Source organism: Manis javanica, chromosome 4 (genome assembly GCF_040802235.1).
Source record: "Manis javanica isolate MJ-LG chromosome 4, MJ_LKY, whole genome shotgun sequence".
Taxonomy (NCBI): domain Eukaryota; kingdom Metazoa; phylum Chordata; class Mammalia; order Pholidota; family Manidae; genus Manis; species Manis javanica.
The window spans coordinates 183,200,978-183,217,904 of NC_133159.1; the positions used below are offsets into that span (position 1 = coordinate 183,200,978).

The 16,927-nt window shown below is 54.3% G+C and overlaps 1 protein-coding gene across 22 annotated transcripts in view; it reads right to left on the reverse strand.

Moving 5' to 3' along the window:
* The window catches only part of B3GNTL1 (UDP-GlcNAc:betaGal beta-1,3-N-acetylglucosaminyltransferase like 1), a 68,726-nt gene that overhangs the window by 30,547 nt on the left and 21,252 nt on the right, over window positions 1-16,927 (reverse strand). For 19 of the 22 annotated variants that reach the window (XR_012130993.1, XR_012130990.1, XR_012130991.1 and 16 more), the window contains one exon: window positions 13,975-14,070. The exons of 2 other annotated variants lie outside the window; for them this stretch is intronic. Coding sequence is in view for 16 of the 20 variants with exons in the window: in XM_073236194.1 (XP_073092295.1) it covers window positions 13,975-14,070 (96 nt within the window). In the remaining 4 variants the exon portion in view is untranslated. One more of the 22 variants, XR_012130992.1, reaches the window with a different exon arrangement.

Consider the following 16,927-nt stretch of genomic DNA (forward strand, 5'->3'; position numbering starts at 1 on the left):
CAAAAAGCAAATAATCCAATTAAAAAATGGACAGAGGAGCTGAACAGATAGTTCTCCAAAGAAGAAATAAATTCAGATGGTCAACAGATACATGAAAAGATGCTCCACATCACTAGTTATCAGAGAAATGCAAATTAAAACCACAGTGAGATATCACCTCACACCAGTAAGGATGGCCACCATCCAAAAGACAAACAACAACAAATGTTGGCGAGGTTGTGGAGAAAGGGGAACCCTCCTACACTGCTGGTGGGGACGTAAACTAGTTCAACCATTGTGGAAAGCAGTATGGACGTTCCTCAAAATAGACTTACCATTTGACCCAGGAATTCCACTTCTAGGAATTTACCCTAAGGATGCAGCACTCCAGTTTGAAAAAGACACATGCACCCCTATGTTTATCGCAGCACTATTTACAATAGCCAAGAAATGGAAGCAACCTAAGTGTCCATCAGTAGATGAATGGATAAAGAAGATGTGGTACATAGACACAATGGAATATTACTCAGCCATAAGAAGAAAACAAATCCTACCATTTGCAACAACATGGATGGAGCTGGAGGGTATTATGCTCAATGAAATAAGCCAGGCGGAGAAAGACAAGTACCAAATGATTTCACTCATATGTGGAGTATAAGAACAAAGGAAAACTGAAGGAACAAAACAGCAGCAGAAGCACAGAACCCAAGAATGGACTAACAGTTACCAAAGGGAAAGGGACTGGGGAGGGTGGGTGGGAAGGGAGGGATAAGGGCAGGGAAGAAGAAAGGGGGCCTTACGATTAGCATGTATAGTGTGGTGGGGGGCACGGGGAGGGCTGTGCAACACAGAGAAGACAGGTAGTGATTCTACAGCATCTTCCTACACTCATGGACAGTGACTGTAATGGGGATTGTGGGGGGGACTTGGTGAAGGGGGGAGCCTACTAAACATAATGTCCTTCATGTAATTGTAGATTAATGATAACAAAATTAAGAAAAATAAATAAATAAAATAAATCTGTTTAGCTGGCCAAAAAGAAAAACAAAAAACTCAGTTTTCCAGCCCAAACATTTATCTGGGAGCAGCAGAGAACTGCACTTCGGGATAGGTGGCTGTGGCCCCGGGGGGAGCGAGGCCTCCCTCCGAGGCCCCCTGACGCGGTGCAGCGAGGTTTCCTTTGATTCTCACAAATACAAGCACATCACAGTGAACAGCATTTGGAATTATTCCATGGAATGTGTAGAAGTCTGGAAGGAAATGCACCAAAGATAGCGGCTGGCAGGACAACATGTAATTTTTAAAATGCTTTTCTGTGTTTTCTGGATTTCCTAACACAAAAGCAAGATTATTCTTATAGTCAGAGAAAAATCTAGCTCCTCCTTGGGGAAACTGTTAGGGGAAAAATCTGAAGAAAATACATGTAACAACAGGTGACCCCTTGACCATTGCAGGGTGTCAGGGTGCCACCACCCCCATCGCAGTCACAAATACAAGTTATGGACTCCTAAAACTTAACACCCATCAACACACACTTGGTGTGTCACCTGTACTGTATTTGTGTGTATCACATACTCACTCTGACAATAGAGCAGCCTGCTGAAAAGAACAGGCTCTTTCCTATTGTCACAAATCTCCAATTAAATGTCCAGTATATTACTGAGAAGTATCCACACAATATGTGGGCCTGTGAAGGTCAGACCCACATTATTCAAGGGCCACCTGTACAGAATTGTAATGTCATACTCAGTGCAAAGTTCAGATTATAAAGAAAACCCAGGAACAGTTTTATGAGTGGGATCTGTTTCCTGAAGACATTTTGTTTACAGTCAGTGACAAGTCCCAAGAACACGCAGAGAAGAGCGTGGCTGCGTGCTTTCACCCCGGCAGGTCTGTGACGGGCGTCTGGGCCCTTCCCGGTGACGCGCAGGGCTCCGCACCCACTGCCTTGGGTCACGGCCACTTGCCCGCGCCACCTCCAGGCACAGGCGCAGCCCAGATTCTCAGTGACCGTGGTGTGCCCTGCTACCCTTGACTGGTCCTAAGGACCCACATGCTACTGGCCCAGCTTTGGAAAGTGGCGTTCCATGTCCAGTACAAACGGCTTTGTCTGCACCATCTAGAAATACAGACCCACAGTTGGGTGCTCAGAGACTGACAGTGACTTCTCCCTGTCCACAGCCTGAGCTCAAGGCGCTGCTGGCACCCTCTTCCTGGCCGTGGTCCTCCACTTTGTGCTCCTCTTTGGAGGGCATGACCCCATCACGGGTGGGCCCCCAAAGGCCTACTCCCCACACCATCACACTGGGGATCTGGACTTCAGCACAGGAATTGGGCAACACATATGCACCGTCCATGACGTGCACAGACCCCCAGCTCTGCCCTGGCCTCGAAGGTTGGGGTGCTCTGAGCTGTGCTCCATGCACCCAGCCCCAGGGACCCACCAGCCCCAACTGCTTGCCCCAACAGCCAAGCACCAGACTGCAGACACGGCGGCCCATTGGCGTCTCCCTTGGTCATCGAGGGGAACGGAATAACCTCTCTGCTGCTTTGTTGAATGTGACAGGCAGTAAACTGTTCATATTTGAGGTGTTTGTTCAGTGAGCCTGCCCATGTGCCTGTCCCAGCCACTCGAGGATAAGCTGTGGGCCCCTCGAGCTTCCTCTGCCCGCGCCCCTGTCCCCAGGCTGCTGTGGGTTTGCCTTCTACCACAAATGTCAGCTCACATCTCCCAGAATTTCATATAAACGGAGCCAGGCCATGCTCTTTCCAGGTTCCTCGTATTTGGTACCACTTGTTCAAAACCACAGCTGTTTCTCCCCTTGCTGGCTGGTGGGGTCCATACTGTGCCCAGTTGGGGCTGTGGCCCGTTGTGTGCAAGTCTGCATGAACCGTGTTTCCCCGCTCCTGGGGTACGGGCTGGTGGGAAGGGCCGACGGTGGCAGCAGCCGTGCCACGAGCGGACCCCTGTCCCCATAAAGCGGGCCTGTAGGTCCCGGCCCCATCCTCACTGACCCCACGGGGCAGCCCGTCCTGCCAACAGGTGTGCTGTGGGGGCTCACTGGGCCTTGGTCTCCCAATGGGCACAGCGCAGCTGACTTGCTGTCCCTGCCCCTTGTCTCACGCGCATCTCTTCAAGTCTTTGGCCCAAGTTTATCAGGATGTTTTTCTCATTAGTGAGTCTTGAGGACTCTCAAGTGCTGTCATGTTCTGGGCACAAGTCTTTTATTATGATTCACAAATATTTTCTCCCAGACTCCTGACTTGTCCTTTAATTCTCTTAACAATGTCTTTCGAAGAAGCTTGTTGTGGTGACGGCATCCACCTTGTCCATTTCCCTCTTATGGATTGTGACTTTGGTGTTATGGCCCAGAATTTTTTTCCTGACTCAAGGTTACAATGATTTTTCTCAATGTTTTCTTCCATAAAATGTAGTTTTAACTTTTACCTTAGTTCTAGAATCCATTCTGACTCAACTTCTACGTAGGGTGGGAGGTACTAAAGTCCAAGTTTACTGCACAAGGATATGAAGTATTCAGCAGCACCGTTTGCTGCTAAGTTATATTCTTTTTTCACTGAACACTTTTGCACTCATAAAAAAGTAGGATGGCACAGGATGCATTTAACTGCCGACCCTTCAACAGGCTGGGTGGGCACACTGCTAAAATTGCTGAAGTCAGAGCACATGGAGGAGAAGCGTGTTTGCTGAGGAACTGGTCTGTCGTTCCAGGGTGTGTGTGGGGCCAACAGGGGCAGAGGCCACGTGGCCCACACGCACGACTCGGTCAGTGCTGGGGCTGCTGGTCACTGCAGACAGCAGGGACTGCAGGACACCATGTGCCAGTGACTCCTTGGCTTACCTGTCTGCCACCCAGGGCCCTGCTGGGGGCACCAGAATCAGTCATTTCTACTGGTCTGTTTTCTGGTGGGGCAGAGAGTGCCTCACAAGAATGGCACTCACCTGAAATGTTCTAAAAGACCATTATCTGGAGGTGAGTAAGAGACGAAACCTGTGGGGTGAAGCCAGCAGTCGGGGAGAGCACACGCCCCACGCGCAGCTCACCCTGCTGCCGCCCGAGCTCTGCCGCGAACAGCGCCGAGGAGACGACCCGCCCGGGGAGACGGTGTGGTTTTGGACACGCAGACCACATGCTGGCTTGGACTCACGGTGCCGCCGGCCAACCACACCCCCACCCGGCACAGCGGCCACGAGCTTCTGGAAGTGTCTGGGTGCCCGTGTTTCAGGCTGTGCGGGTCGCTGTCCCCAGTGCCCCACTCTGCCCTCCTGGTGCAAAAGCAGCCCCGGCAACCTGTGAGCACGTACCGGCGGCGGCCGACGAGCCTCCACTTGCAGACGCAGGCGGCAGAAGCGGTGTGGCCTCCAGTCGCGGTTTGCCAGCCCCACCCACCCGGCGGACGGCGGGGTGGGCTTCTATCTCCCCTGGTCTCCCCCACCAGGAGTGTATGAGCACAGAAGCGGCGGGCAGACCCCAACAAGCCCAGCACTCCCGGAACCATGTGAAGTGGACCCAAGAGGCACGGCGCGCATCCGCCGCTGACCTAGTGGTCCCCGGGCACCAGCCTGCGTGGGCGGCCACAGCGGGGGCTGGAGCTCCTCACGCGCAGGCCCCCAGCAGAGGGGATGAGGTGGCTGCGGCCTGAGTGGGGTAGGGGCAGGCTCCTCAGGAGCGCGTCAAACCTCGCCACCGCGCCCCCTCTCCGCGCTCTGTTCCTGCCCCGACGCAGGCAGGGCCACGCCGGAGCCCTACCTGGCGCCCCCACCATCCCTCCCCACAAGGAGGCCCCATCTCCCTGCCCTGTGGCTCAGGGCCCCTCGCCGCCCTCCTCACCCTCAGAAGGCCCAGCATTTCCTGGGAAGCCATGTGGCTGGCTTTTGGTGACACTTGCTGATCCTGCCCCATGTCACCCCTTCATGTTTCTGTGGGGATCAGTCCCTTCCCTGGACCATAAAATACATCCTCAGAAAAGAGCTCTCATTACTAAAAGAGGAGTCAGAATGTGAAAGAATTTTCCACACTGGCTCAAAAGTACAATGAGAAAAGATGGGGCCAGGTCCCCTCTGCAGGACAGAATCTATGTGGGGTAACAGACCCCATCTGCCTGTGTGGGGACACACCACTGGTTTTTATCTAGCCTTCTGTGGGGTCACGCACGAGACAGTCAGGAGCCACCTGTGGACAGACCTGGGGTCCCCACTGGAGTGAGGTGTGTCACCCTGGCCCTGCTCCGACTCCACGAAGCGCAGATCTCCCCAACACAGTGAACCTGCAGCACAGAGCAGAGGGCCACGCCTCCCACAGCTGCGCTGAGTAGCGGCCACCAGATGGATGCCGTGGCCCGAGGCCAGCAACCCGGGCTCACGGTGGAGAAGAGGCAGGCTCTGAAGGAGGCCCCGTGTGTGTGGGCAAGGTCGGCACGGCCCTTCTGGGTGTGAGGCCACTGCTGCCATCCTGTCCCCAACACAGGCTCTGGGGGAAGGTGAGGACGGGGCCAGGTTCCAGCCACAGAGAAACAAGACAGCCAGTTCATTAGGGCAGTCACGGAATAAGCACAGGTGAGGTGAGGGTGCAAGGCGGGCACAGGTGAGCTGAGGTGAGGTGTGCCCAGGCGAGGGTGCTGGAGGGGTGGCGGGCCTCCCAGGTCACCTGTGCTCACAATGCCCAACGGCTCTTCATCGATTCGTCTTTCACACTCAGGCTGTCACTCCCTCTTCTGGTTCCGATGTGTCACCAACTAAAAACAATCCAGTTTCTTAGAACTTTGTCAGAAGGAGGGGTTCCCAGGTGTGCTGGGGACCTGGGTCTGCTTTGGGGCTCTCCCCTGGTTTTGCTGCAAACAGAAAGTGCCCTTTGCCAAAACAAATTCTGTGCAGCTCATGACAACCTGCCAGTGCCTCGGGGTCCGCAGAACAGTCTAATTCCGCAAGCCACCAGCCAGAGAGGCTGCCCTTAGAAGGGGCACAGAGGATGTGCAGATACGCACGGGAACTTCTCAATGCTTTTGGGACTTTAAAGAACAAAAATAAGGATTATAGACTTAAAATTAGCTCAGTTTTTATTCAGAAAGGAGAAGCCCTTGAGTTAGAAAAAGAAAATGAAGCGGCTATGAGCTTAATAAACATAACTGTGTCTTGCTAGAAAGTGACATGATTCTTAAGAGAAAAAGAGAAGTTTGCATGACTCATTTCCAGATTCCTGTGGTTTATTATCTTCATTTCTAAATTCTAATTTGTTGAAAGACTATCTTTAGACAGATAAATTTTCCAGTATCCTGGCATTTTAACACTCACATGGTAACAAGAATAAACTTTGATGTGAAATCCTAAACCTGTGATTTAATAAAGACACAGACGGCATGACAGCCTCCTTTCTCGGTAATACTTGTACAGAAAGCTGCTTAGTGACCACTTTTCTAAGCTATATGGACCCGACAGTAGACATCACTTTACCATTCTCCCTTGCAGTGAGAAAATGAGAAACAGTACGGGTTAATCCGTTTCAAATTATGTACGTTTTTCCATTTCCTGAATGTTCACTGATTAGAATTAGGTAAGAACCCCTCAGCAAGAAGGACAGAATTTTAGGAAAACACAATGAGATAAACGCACAGTGGACAATCTTGGCACACAAACAGGCGGGCTCCTCTGTTAGAGGAGAGCCGCCTCCCTCCAGGGAGGACCTGGGGCCCAAAAGTCACCACTACTTTGTTCTGTGAAATATCCTCAAATGAGCAGTCAGAGGGCAGCAGCCTGTGGAGTCGGCGCTGTGGCATTAAAACCTCACATTTAACAGGCAAGGGAAGCAAAACCCGGGGGGCAGTGCAGCAGGTGGAAGCCCGGGCGCCTGCCTGGGTGTGGACTGGAGGTCCGGTCGGGACCGAGGCCCGGGCTTCACCAGGCCCGTGGCGGACCTGCAGGCGGCTCTCCTGCCTCCGCCCTGTTGCTCCCGCCCTGCTCACAGGGCCCCCGCACCCCGAGCATCCTAGTGAACCCTCCCGCTTCATAACGGAAGGACCAGGGTGCTCCCCCAAGCCCATCACCTGCCACTCCTGGGACGGAGGTGACCAGCACTGACGAGGGGACACTCCCCGCATGCCCCCAGGCCTGGCTCAGCGTCGGTGGGGGCCTGCAACAGAGCTGCCGCCACCACCGAGCACGGCCCCTCAGGGGTATCCCTGCACCCACAATGGGGTGCCCCAGCCCCTCATGGGGTGTCCTGGCCGCACAGCACACTCTTGATGAGCAAATCCGACCCTCTTCTGTGGCCTGCGGGTAGAATGCCCCATTCCCACCAACGCCCAGAGCCTGGTGGATGGCCCAGCTGCTGTGTGGGGCGACACCTCCTCCCTGGGGTCCGGGCCTCCCAGGTGGGGAACCTGTAGTCTGGATCACTCATCTTCCTCTTTAACTTGCTTCCTAATTTTATGGAGTGTCTCCCAGTAAATTTCTGATTAGTTTTGTAGGAAATACACATTTTGAATCCTTTTATGAAAAAGCCCATACTATATTTTCCACACAACAGACACATTGGTCATGCACAGAATTTGACGTCATGGTCCCGTCAGGTGGACCTGGCCCCGGGCGCTCCGCTTCTCCCCGGCTGCCTGAGGCCACCTAGCCTGCAGGAGGCCCCTTTCACTCCCTTGCTGAGCACCAGGCCCCTTTTCCAGGTGCCCACGTCCTCGGCTCCAGGAAACTCCTCTGTATCATTCTTAGCTGTGATGCCCTCTGCCTGAGGAGAGCTCAGGGCACCAAGCTGTGCTGTGGTGAGTCAGCGAGTGGGGGGCAGGCTTCTCAGAATCCCCTCCCCAGTGTGGATCTGCTCAGGGCTACAGGGGGGGACAGAGACGCCACCAGCCCGCAGAAGTGCTTGGAGGGCGATGCACACGTGCCAGCGAAGCCCTGCCCATCAGCAGCAGCCCTACACTCCTCTCAACAGCCTAGGGACCAGGGAGGAAACCGCAAGGAAATCAAACGTGCACGGAACTGAATCGGAGTGATTAGAAGACACCTGGACGATGCAGCGGGGACAGGGAGTGGGCCAAGTCCACAGCACCTTATGTTTCCATTAGAAAGCAAAATCTAAGCTTCCACCTTAAGCAATTAGCAAAAGATTTAAAGGAACAAAAGCAAGCAGAAGAAAAAGTGAGGAGCAGAAACGAATAAAATTGAAAACAGAAAAATATAAAAAATTAAAACAAAAGCTGGTTCTTTGAGAACATTGGTAAAATTAATAAACCTCTAGTGAGACTGCTTTTAAAAAGTGAGAAGACCCAACTAAAACCATAAATGAAAGAGGGGAATTACATAGACCCCACAGACCTTATAAAGGTACATAAAAGATGCTATGAAATAACTCTAAACACGTAAATATGACAATTTAGTGAAATGGGTCAATCCCTCACAAATCACAAACTACCAAAACTCAGCTAAAATCAAAGAGAACTGCAACAGTCCTGCAGGTGTCGGGCGCCCCGGCCTCCGTGTCAGCAAAGAACAATCAGAAACCATAATCAAAAACAGCATGGACGACTGCTCCAAAAAAATGCTGAAAACTAAAATGCTAAGCAAAGAAAGCTAATAAGGTTTAAACACATGGAGAGACAAACCATGTTCATGGACAGGGAGGCTCAACATAGAAAAGATTCCAACTCTTGGCAAAATGACCCATTAATGCACTTCCTATCAGAGTCTCAGCTGGGTTCTGTGCAGATACAGACAAGCTGATTCTTCTGAACTTTACACAGAAAGGTGTGGTAGAGTAAGAGACACATCTGGTCTGTCCCCAAGACCCTGGGGATTTCCCAAGGGACAGGTGTGTCCTTTGTCTTCATCGGAGCCCTAAGTTTATGCTGATGAAGTGACTCGGGGATGGAAGGCTGTCACCCGAAGGACTGAGTGGTCAGAGGTTTGGAACTTTGAGCCCCTCCTTGGAGGAGGAAGGGGTGGGGCTGCAGGTTACTCTGTACCAAAACACATGAGCTTCTGGGCTGGGGATACCTACCAGATCCTGGCAGAAGCTCCTGCATTCAGGACCCTTCTGGACCCCACTGTGAGCACCTCACCCGCTAGCTTTTTCTCTGAGTTCTGCGAGCAGCTCTAGCAAATCAATTGAACTCAGGCAGGCAGTCATGGGAGCCTGACTTACAGTTAGCTGGTGAGGAGCTTCTGAAGTACGGGCAGCCTTGTGGGACTGAGCCCTCACCCTGTGGGGTGTAATGCCATGGTATCAGGTTTGGATTCGTAAGACTCCCAGTGTCTGCTCAGAACTGGAGGACTGCCTAGTGTTAGAGAAAAACATATCAGAAAGCTAAGGAATAGGAATAGGCAAAAATAATCCTGAAAAAAGAGAATGGAGTTTGAGGCATCACACTGATTTTAAACCTCCTCTCTAGCTACTGAAGTCACGGCCATGTGATGCCACGGAGTGACAGACAAGCAGGTCCACGGAACAGAACAGAGCGCGCAAGCGTGGCCAAGTGAGGCAGGGACCCTGCGGAGGAAGGCGGTATTCTCAACAGAAAGGTGCGGGAACGTGTGGACATTGACTAGCAAGCAGGAGCCTCAGCCTGAATCACCTCTCCATGCAAAATCTGCCTAAACTGAACTGTCACTCTGAAAAGCATAAAACTATATCAGTTTTGGGAGAAAATCTCTGCGACTGAGGCTTGGATGAACCATTCTTAGGTGCTGACATCCACAGCACAATGTGTTTTTAAAAATCCATCAGTTGGGGGAGGATTAAAGGTGGCTGTGTGAAACACTGTACAGCAGTGATAACTTAATAAAAAAATCCATTAGTTGGACCTTATCAAAATTTACAACTTTTGCTCTGTGAAAGACCAAGTGGATGAAAAGAAAGGCACAGATTAGGGGAAAATACTTGCAAATCACAATTCCCAGAAAGGACTTGTGTCCAAGAGGAAACTCAGACCCCACGGCCAGAAAGCAAGTGTCCGACAAGGACCCTCGCACAATGTGGGTGGCTCGTGAGGGCATGATGCTGAGTGTGCTTGACTCCACCAGGTGACTCTCTGGAAGGACACCACTGGAGTGAGTTGCTGCCTGGGGCAGGACTGGGAGAAAGTGAGAATAAGGAGGCAGTTTCCTGGGGGTGATGGTACGGTCCTGTGCCTTGACAAGATGCCCCTGCCATGTCCCATGGGTGAATGAACTCCGGAGGTTTGTGGCTTGGCTGGCTGGGCTGCCTCCACGCCGGTCTGTTCAGTGACGGTACTGCGGCGGGGGATGTGGGGGAGGGCACAGGAACTCTATTTTTGCAACTTTTACGTGAGTCTGAAATTATTTCACAATCAAAAAATCGTGATTGGTTAGACTCTGTAGGAACGACCCTACAATCCCATGGGGAGTCTTCTGTGCAGGCTCCAGGATCCTGGCCCCACGGTTGGTTACTCAGAAGGATCCCATTCTGAGAGTTCCATCAGAAATAATCAGGCACTCGTCAAAAATGCAGGTGGTGGGCCGTGCCCAGAGCCACTGCATCGGAAACGACAAGATACGCCCTCGAGACCCTGAGTCCGTCCTGTGATCCTGCCAGCCTGGGGGCCCTGGTTGGGCGCAGCACTTAGAAAGTGCGCCATTCACCTGGCAGCACTGTGGGTCTGTTTTGCTCCATGGCACGCTGGGCAGCCAGTGAGTGCCGATACGCAGGCGGCAAATTTTCAACTTACATTCATGCTGACCTCCTCAGAAGCGGGGGATAAATGAAAGATACATGAGACCCCCCTGCAAAACACATGGGGCACTCCGGGAGACAGGCTGTAGGGGACTGCAGAGCAGCTCTTTGGTACAGGCCTGTCCACACAGCACTGTGCCCATGTAGGCCCAGAGTGTGCAGGGGGCACAGACGGGGGGCCACCAGGGCTGAGGAGCTGAGGAGGGTGTCCAGGTGCCACGGACTGAACAGTGTCCCCCAAAGTCCATGCTAACCCCAGCAGGGTTGTGGGGGAGATGGGCCTTTAAGGAGGTAATTAAATGAAGGGACTGGTTCTGCCGGCAAGAAGCAGAAGAGGCACCAGGAGTGGGCACAGACGAAAGGCCAAGTGAGGACAGGAGAGGCCTCGGGGGAAACCCACCCACCAGCACGGGGACCCCAGGCGTCCAGCCTCTCTGCATGTTCGTCACAGAGCCACAGCAGGCAAGACATGAGACAGGTCCCAGAGGAAGTGTGCGAGGGCAGCTAGGGGCAGGCGGGAGGTAGGGACCAGGTGGGCTGGGCCGAGGGGGCACCTCCCACCCAAGCCTGTTGTCTTCCCACCCCTGTGAATGAGTACAGGTGGAGCCCAGGCCTGGTAAGGATCAGCCTACCCCTCAGAGCTGCCAGGGCCCCCAGCCCCTCCTTCAAGCTGCCAAAACTCCCCAGGGTCTCCCGGAAACACAACCTCAGTAAGGCACAAACTGAGCACTGCCTAAAACAGGCGTGTTGTCAGCGTGCATGTGCCCCTGGTCATTTGGTGTATTAGGAATTAGTAGAGATGATTTTATGTATGTGGTGGGCATCTTAATCAGACATTTAGCAGATGCACTAGAAATCAAACCATGTCGCTCTCCACCTCGGGAGCAAGACCAGCTCACGCTGTGGGCACAGACCTCGCAGACCCATCACCGTACTGGGTGCAGGGTGGTCATTTCCCAGCTGCAACGGCTGACAAAGGCATAGATAAAAAACATCTTTCAGGTCATTCTGAGAAACTTCAGACTTTAATTTCCCCTAACTTGCTAAAGAAAAACACTAAAAGAACTCTAATTACTTCTATGACACCTAATAGTCAAGTCTCTCTGTTAGCCCCCACTCAGAACTTGTATTTCTGGCTGCGAATGCACCTGCTGCACCTGAATTACACCCGCGGCCCCTGCGTTTCCACGGGACTCACGCTCCTCCAGAAAATCAAAGACGGCAGAAGCCGGGCTCACAGGGTGGGAGGACGGGCACCGCCGCTGCCAACACCTGATACTCATTTCCAGAGGCCCTGAACCAGGGCCCTGGCGCCCCACATCAGAAGGCCCTCTGAGTGACAACGGAGCCAGATGTTTTCTCCCTGCAGGGGAATTCTGATCCCCCAGTCGGGAACACGAAGGCTCTCGCTGCCCTCCGTGGAGTCAGCTGGGTCTTTGTTAAGAAAAACGTGCCAACAAAACAATGCATGTCTGTGAAGCCTGTTAAAAGGCAGCACATCCCAGTGAACCACAAGGGCTGGAACCTCGCCGCAGAGGAAGAGGCAGAAGCACGGCCGCAGGGGTCCCAGACCCAAAGCTGTTCTCGGCGGTGTTGCAGACCCCACTGCTCATTTCCAAATGCCAGCACGAAGAGGAGAAACTGCAGGAGGACTGCCCTGGGCTCTGAATGCTCCAGCCACGCCAGGTCTCTCAGGCACCTACAGCCTGGGGGGCAGGCGCTCTGCAGCTTGAGCAGCGGGACGCTCCTGGGAGACTGTCGGTGAGGCAGGGCTGCAGGCCCTGGACCTGGGCTGGTGGCTGCCCAGTGCAGACAGGAAGGGAGGGGTGCCACCTGCTGCCTGACCCAGCGGCACCAAGCTGCCCTGCTCCGTCTCAAATGGCAGAGTCTGCAGCCCCTGTGAGTGAACCTCCAGGCAGCCTGCTGGCTCCAGGGCTCCCTGTACAGTACGGGGAGCACGTGGCCACGCCATGCCCCCACACCCAGCTCGTTCTCCTTCCCAGCAGCTTGGGAACAGCTGGAAACACGTGGGCTTCCTAGAGCCTCTGTGCACTCTTACCTACAAAAGGCATTAATGGAACATGCATCTCCTCAAAAGGTGGGACGTGAACCCAAAGGCTGAAGCATGGTTCTGAGTGTGAGCCAGACGTTTCAGAGAATAAACGCTGGTAATGCAGATCTGATGACACGAGCAAAATCCAGCGACTCCAGCCCTGCAACCCCAAGCTGACGGGGCAGGCGACTTAGGTAACCCAAGGAGGGAGCCGTGGGCACTGCGGGGTGCTCTGCGGACCCCTCATCCGGCTCAGGGGTCAGCGACTGGAACGTGATGCCAGTCAGGGCGCCTCTAATTCAGAAGCTAATTATCATCAAAATTCTCCCACTGTACAAAGGGGTCAGTTTTCAAAATTCAGAGTTCAGAGAAGCATTTCATTATATGGCAGGGTCATGGGAGATCTGGGACATGGGACCCCTCCTGCCACTACTGGACCCAGGCCCCTCAGGGGTGGGGCCTCCTGGAGCCACTTCCTGGCCGGGCCTGCGGGCGGCTGCTCACCACTCCCTCTCGCTAACCTGGGCCCTGCACTGGTGGGTGGGTGGGTCTTAGGAGGGCCTGTCCCACAAGCAGGCGCAGAGTCGGGAGTCTGCCATCAGCCAGCAGCCAGGGCCCAAGGCTGGCAAACGGAACAGCCACCTGCTGCAGGCCCCGCCCTGGCTGTCTTGGGCCTGTTTTGGGGAGGTTTGTCCAGGGTGTTGTGGGGCTGCTGACAAGCCGACTTTCGTGGGTGGGCGAGGACAGGGTGCTTGTCCAGCTCTGTGTCCCCACTACCATCCCAACCACATACTGATTTGCTCCCCGGGTTCCTGGGCTGCCCAGTGAAGGACTCATTTGATGTCCCATGGACTTGGGGCCCCGGCACCTCAGACCAGCAGCACCCCCTCCGGCCTTCTCCCGGGCCGCCCACCCCCCAGGTGGTTTCCAGGTCCCTCCCCTGCAGTGGCTCGGCTCTGCCCCCGGCCCACCTTTGCCCTCTTGTTCCGTCCACCGTGGTCTGTGGCCTGGCACACCCGCCCCACTCGCAGGCCCTCTGTGCCCGCCTGTGGCTCCAACTCCTTCCTGGCTGGGCTCCTCTGAAACACTGTCCCTTCTCCAGGGGCGTGGCTGGTGCCCAGGAGGCAGGCAGCACGGGGGCTGTAGGGCAGGCGAAGCCCTGGCTCTCGGCACGAGGTTGGCTGCCTCAGGGAAGCCTTGGCCAGCTCCCAGGCAGGGCGGAAATACCTGGGCGAGAAGCTGATGGGGCTCGAGCTGGTTGACCCAACGTGTGTACCGTTCCGTGGAGCCGGGGGGCTCTCTGCTCACTCGGCAACCTATGATCTGTAAATGACAACAGACAGACCTCAGCACAAGCAAGTCACCGAGTCCACGTGGGACACGCCTCTACACACATCTCACCTGGAGAAGCTGCCTGTCTAGACAGAGACTCTGAGACCCCGCATGGAACGTGTTCAGGAAAACTTCCTGGACTAAGGGAAGAGGGCATCTGGTCCCGCAGGTCACTCCCTCTTTACCGTATCCAAATCAGATGCCCTGTGCCCAAGGCCAAACACCCAGCTACTATTAGAGACACTCTCGGACGGTGACTCCAGCGGATGCAAGAAGCTCCCACGGGCAGCAGTCGTCAGCAATCCCACTGCTCAAAAACGGTTCCAATCCAGGCTTCCGAAAGCAGGAACCTCTTTAGCAACAAGAGTTGCAGCTCACAGCTCACCCTGGGGGCTCCCTCCCTCCGTCCAGCTGCTGGGGCAGCCCCCACGCTCACCAGACAGCACCCCACACCCCAAAAGGGACTCTGTTAGCGCATGGGGACCCCTTCTAACTGCCCGTCCTGGGAGTGCCCGCCTCCTGTGCACCCCGTCCTTTATTTTAGCCTTTCTGGGGTGTGTGTGCTGGCACCCTGGCATGGTTTCCACCCACGCTTCCCTGAGCCTCTTCCCATGGGCTCATTCACCCCGTTATCCTCTTGGGCACGTGACCTTTGTCCATTTTCTAATTGAGAGCACTTGGGTCACAGGGGTGGGTCCCTCTCACGTACTGCTTGTGGGGTTCTGTGAGCCTTGCCTGGCTGCTAAAATCACATCCTAGAGGTATCTGAGTTGTAACAGCTCTTGAATTGTCACCTGCCCAGTGGAAGATCTCCCCAACACCTGATCTGGCCAAGATGTACTTTTTTAACTGTCTATTGAATCTGTTATCCGGTCTTGTCAAAAGTGGCTTGCATTTGATTGCTGAACAGAAAAGAATCTGAGAGCAAAAAGGAAAGGCAGACCAAGGTCATGCGGCAGAAATCCCGTTTATTCTAGAAGCGCCCCCAGGAGGAAGCCTCAGGCAAACACCAAGGCCCCGAGCCCCAGGCTCACTGTGCCGTGAACCGCCACCCAGGCGACGGGCCAAGTGCCCAGCCCGCTCCGAGGGCCTCGCTTCCCGCCAGACCACGTGGCGGCTCCTTCTGCAACAGGCTGGTTTATGCCGTTTCTACCGGGAGAGCCTGGGCCCCGCCCCAAACCTGCGCCCTCATGCCTCTCACGGAAGCTGGGGCCATGCTGCGTGGGTCCCACATCAAGGAAGCAGCTCGGTGGGGGGGTGTTGCGGAACAGGAGCCTCTGAAGCTGGCGGGTCTTTGCAACCAGCCACCAGGAGCAGGGGTCCTCTCTATGCCCCCTCTCCACGCAGCACACCCTCTTCCCACCTGGGCAGAGCGCCACCTGCCAGGCCACTGTGAGGCCTCCTTCCCGGTACCCCAGACCCTCCTGGTGATCCGCCCTCTCCTCACCGCCCTGGCAGTGCTCCAGGGAGCCTCTGCTCAATTCTCACAAGGACCTGATGAAAGGGAGGCCCCGAGAGGGGGCCCTGACTTCACCAAACCCTCAGCCTTGCCTGAGGCTGGAGGTGAGGAGGCACCCCAGGGAGCTGGTGCTCCAGACAGGTGCCGCCACTCTGACCCAGCTTTCAAAAGGCAGCATGTTCATGAGCTTGTTGCTGGCACAGGTCACCACCCATCCTCCTGGCCCTTATGACTCACTGACGTCAGGGACACAGGCCTGCAAGGGGTAGGACTGCTAACATGTGCTGGACAGATGCCACATGCCTCCCCTGTGGGGCTCCTCCATCTGCCTTTGTCATAAGGGGTCCCTGCATTCCCAAAATCACATCCCACAGCTTCCCACCTCTGTGCCCAGGCGATCCCTGTGGCAGGCTCAAGCCGAGTGCCACAGCTTGGCTTGCCTGGCATGGTTTCCGCCCACGCTTCCCTGAGCCTCTTCCCATGGGCTCATTCACTCCACGCTGGGGCCGATCTCCACCCCAAAATGCCCCATAACTGGATGGATGGATGCTGTGTTGGGGGCTGCCTGATGACACCCAGTATGTGGTACCCGAACGTTCTGCAGTGGAGAAGCAACTGCACAACTTATGGACGCTGCCACCAAGAGCCTTCCCTTCATAATTAAATGGTTTTCTTGTAAACAGCCTTAAAAAATGAATGGCCAGGGTCAAGGATACACAACATTCATTTCATTCTCTCCAAATGAACTACATGATGTAACTGACATGACCACCAACCAGCAGCTGCAAATTAAGATTTTTGTAGGTCATGATTTAAAACTGCAGCCCCACAGTGACCACCTTCCTAACACCGGCCTTTGCTCCTGTGCAACAGGCCTATCACGACATCTGCAGTGCTCGCCGGTGGCCCTTCATGCAGGACGGCACAGGCACCCCGGCCTCGCGGTGTGCTGAAAAGGCAGCTGATTGTCAAGTGAAATGGGCTAGCTTAGCAAGAAAAACTTCATAAAACTATAAAATGCAAACCAGGGTTGCTTTAAGACCAACTGACGCAATTGGTATTTCTTTCAAATGCCTCAGGCATCTCTGATAGCAATGTCCATTTGGACCCATGTATGGAGAACTGCCCAAGTAATTTCCTAAGTGAAGAAAGCTGTGTGTAATTTTTTTCAGTATGGAAATGGAAAACAACATATCTTACTTTCTGAAATGTCAACACTGGTTACAAAATTCTTTAGCGGTTTCCATGCAGAATACACTTTAAATGCCCGGGAACTGCTGTGCGTCACTTCCAGGCGGGCAGAAATCACTGAACAAAAGACTTAGCATCTCACACCCGGCAACCAGCCCAGCTGTGGGAACGCAAGGCCAGGTCCTCGCGGGCCCGATG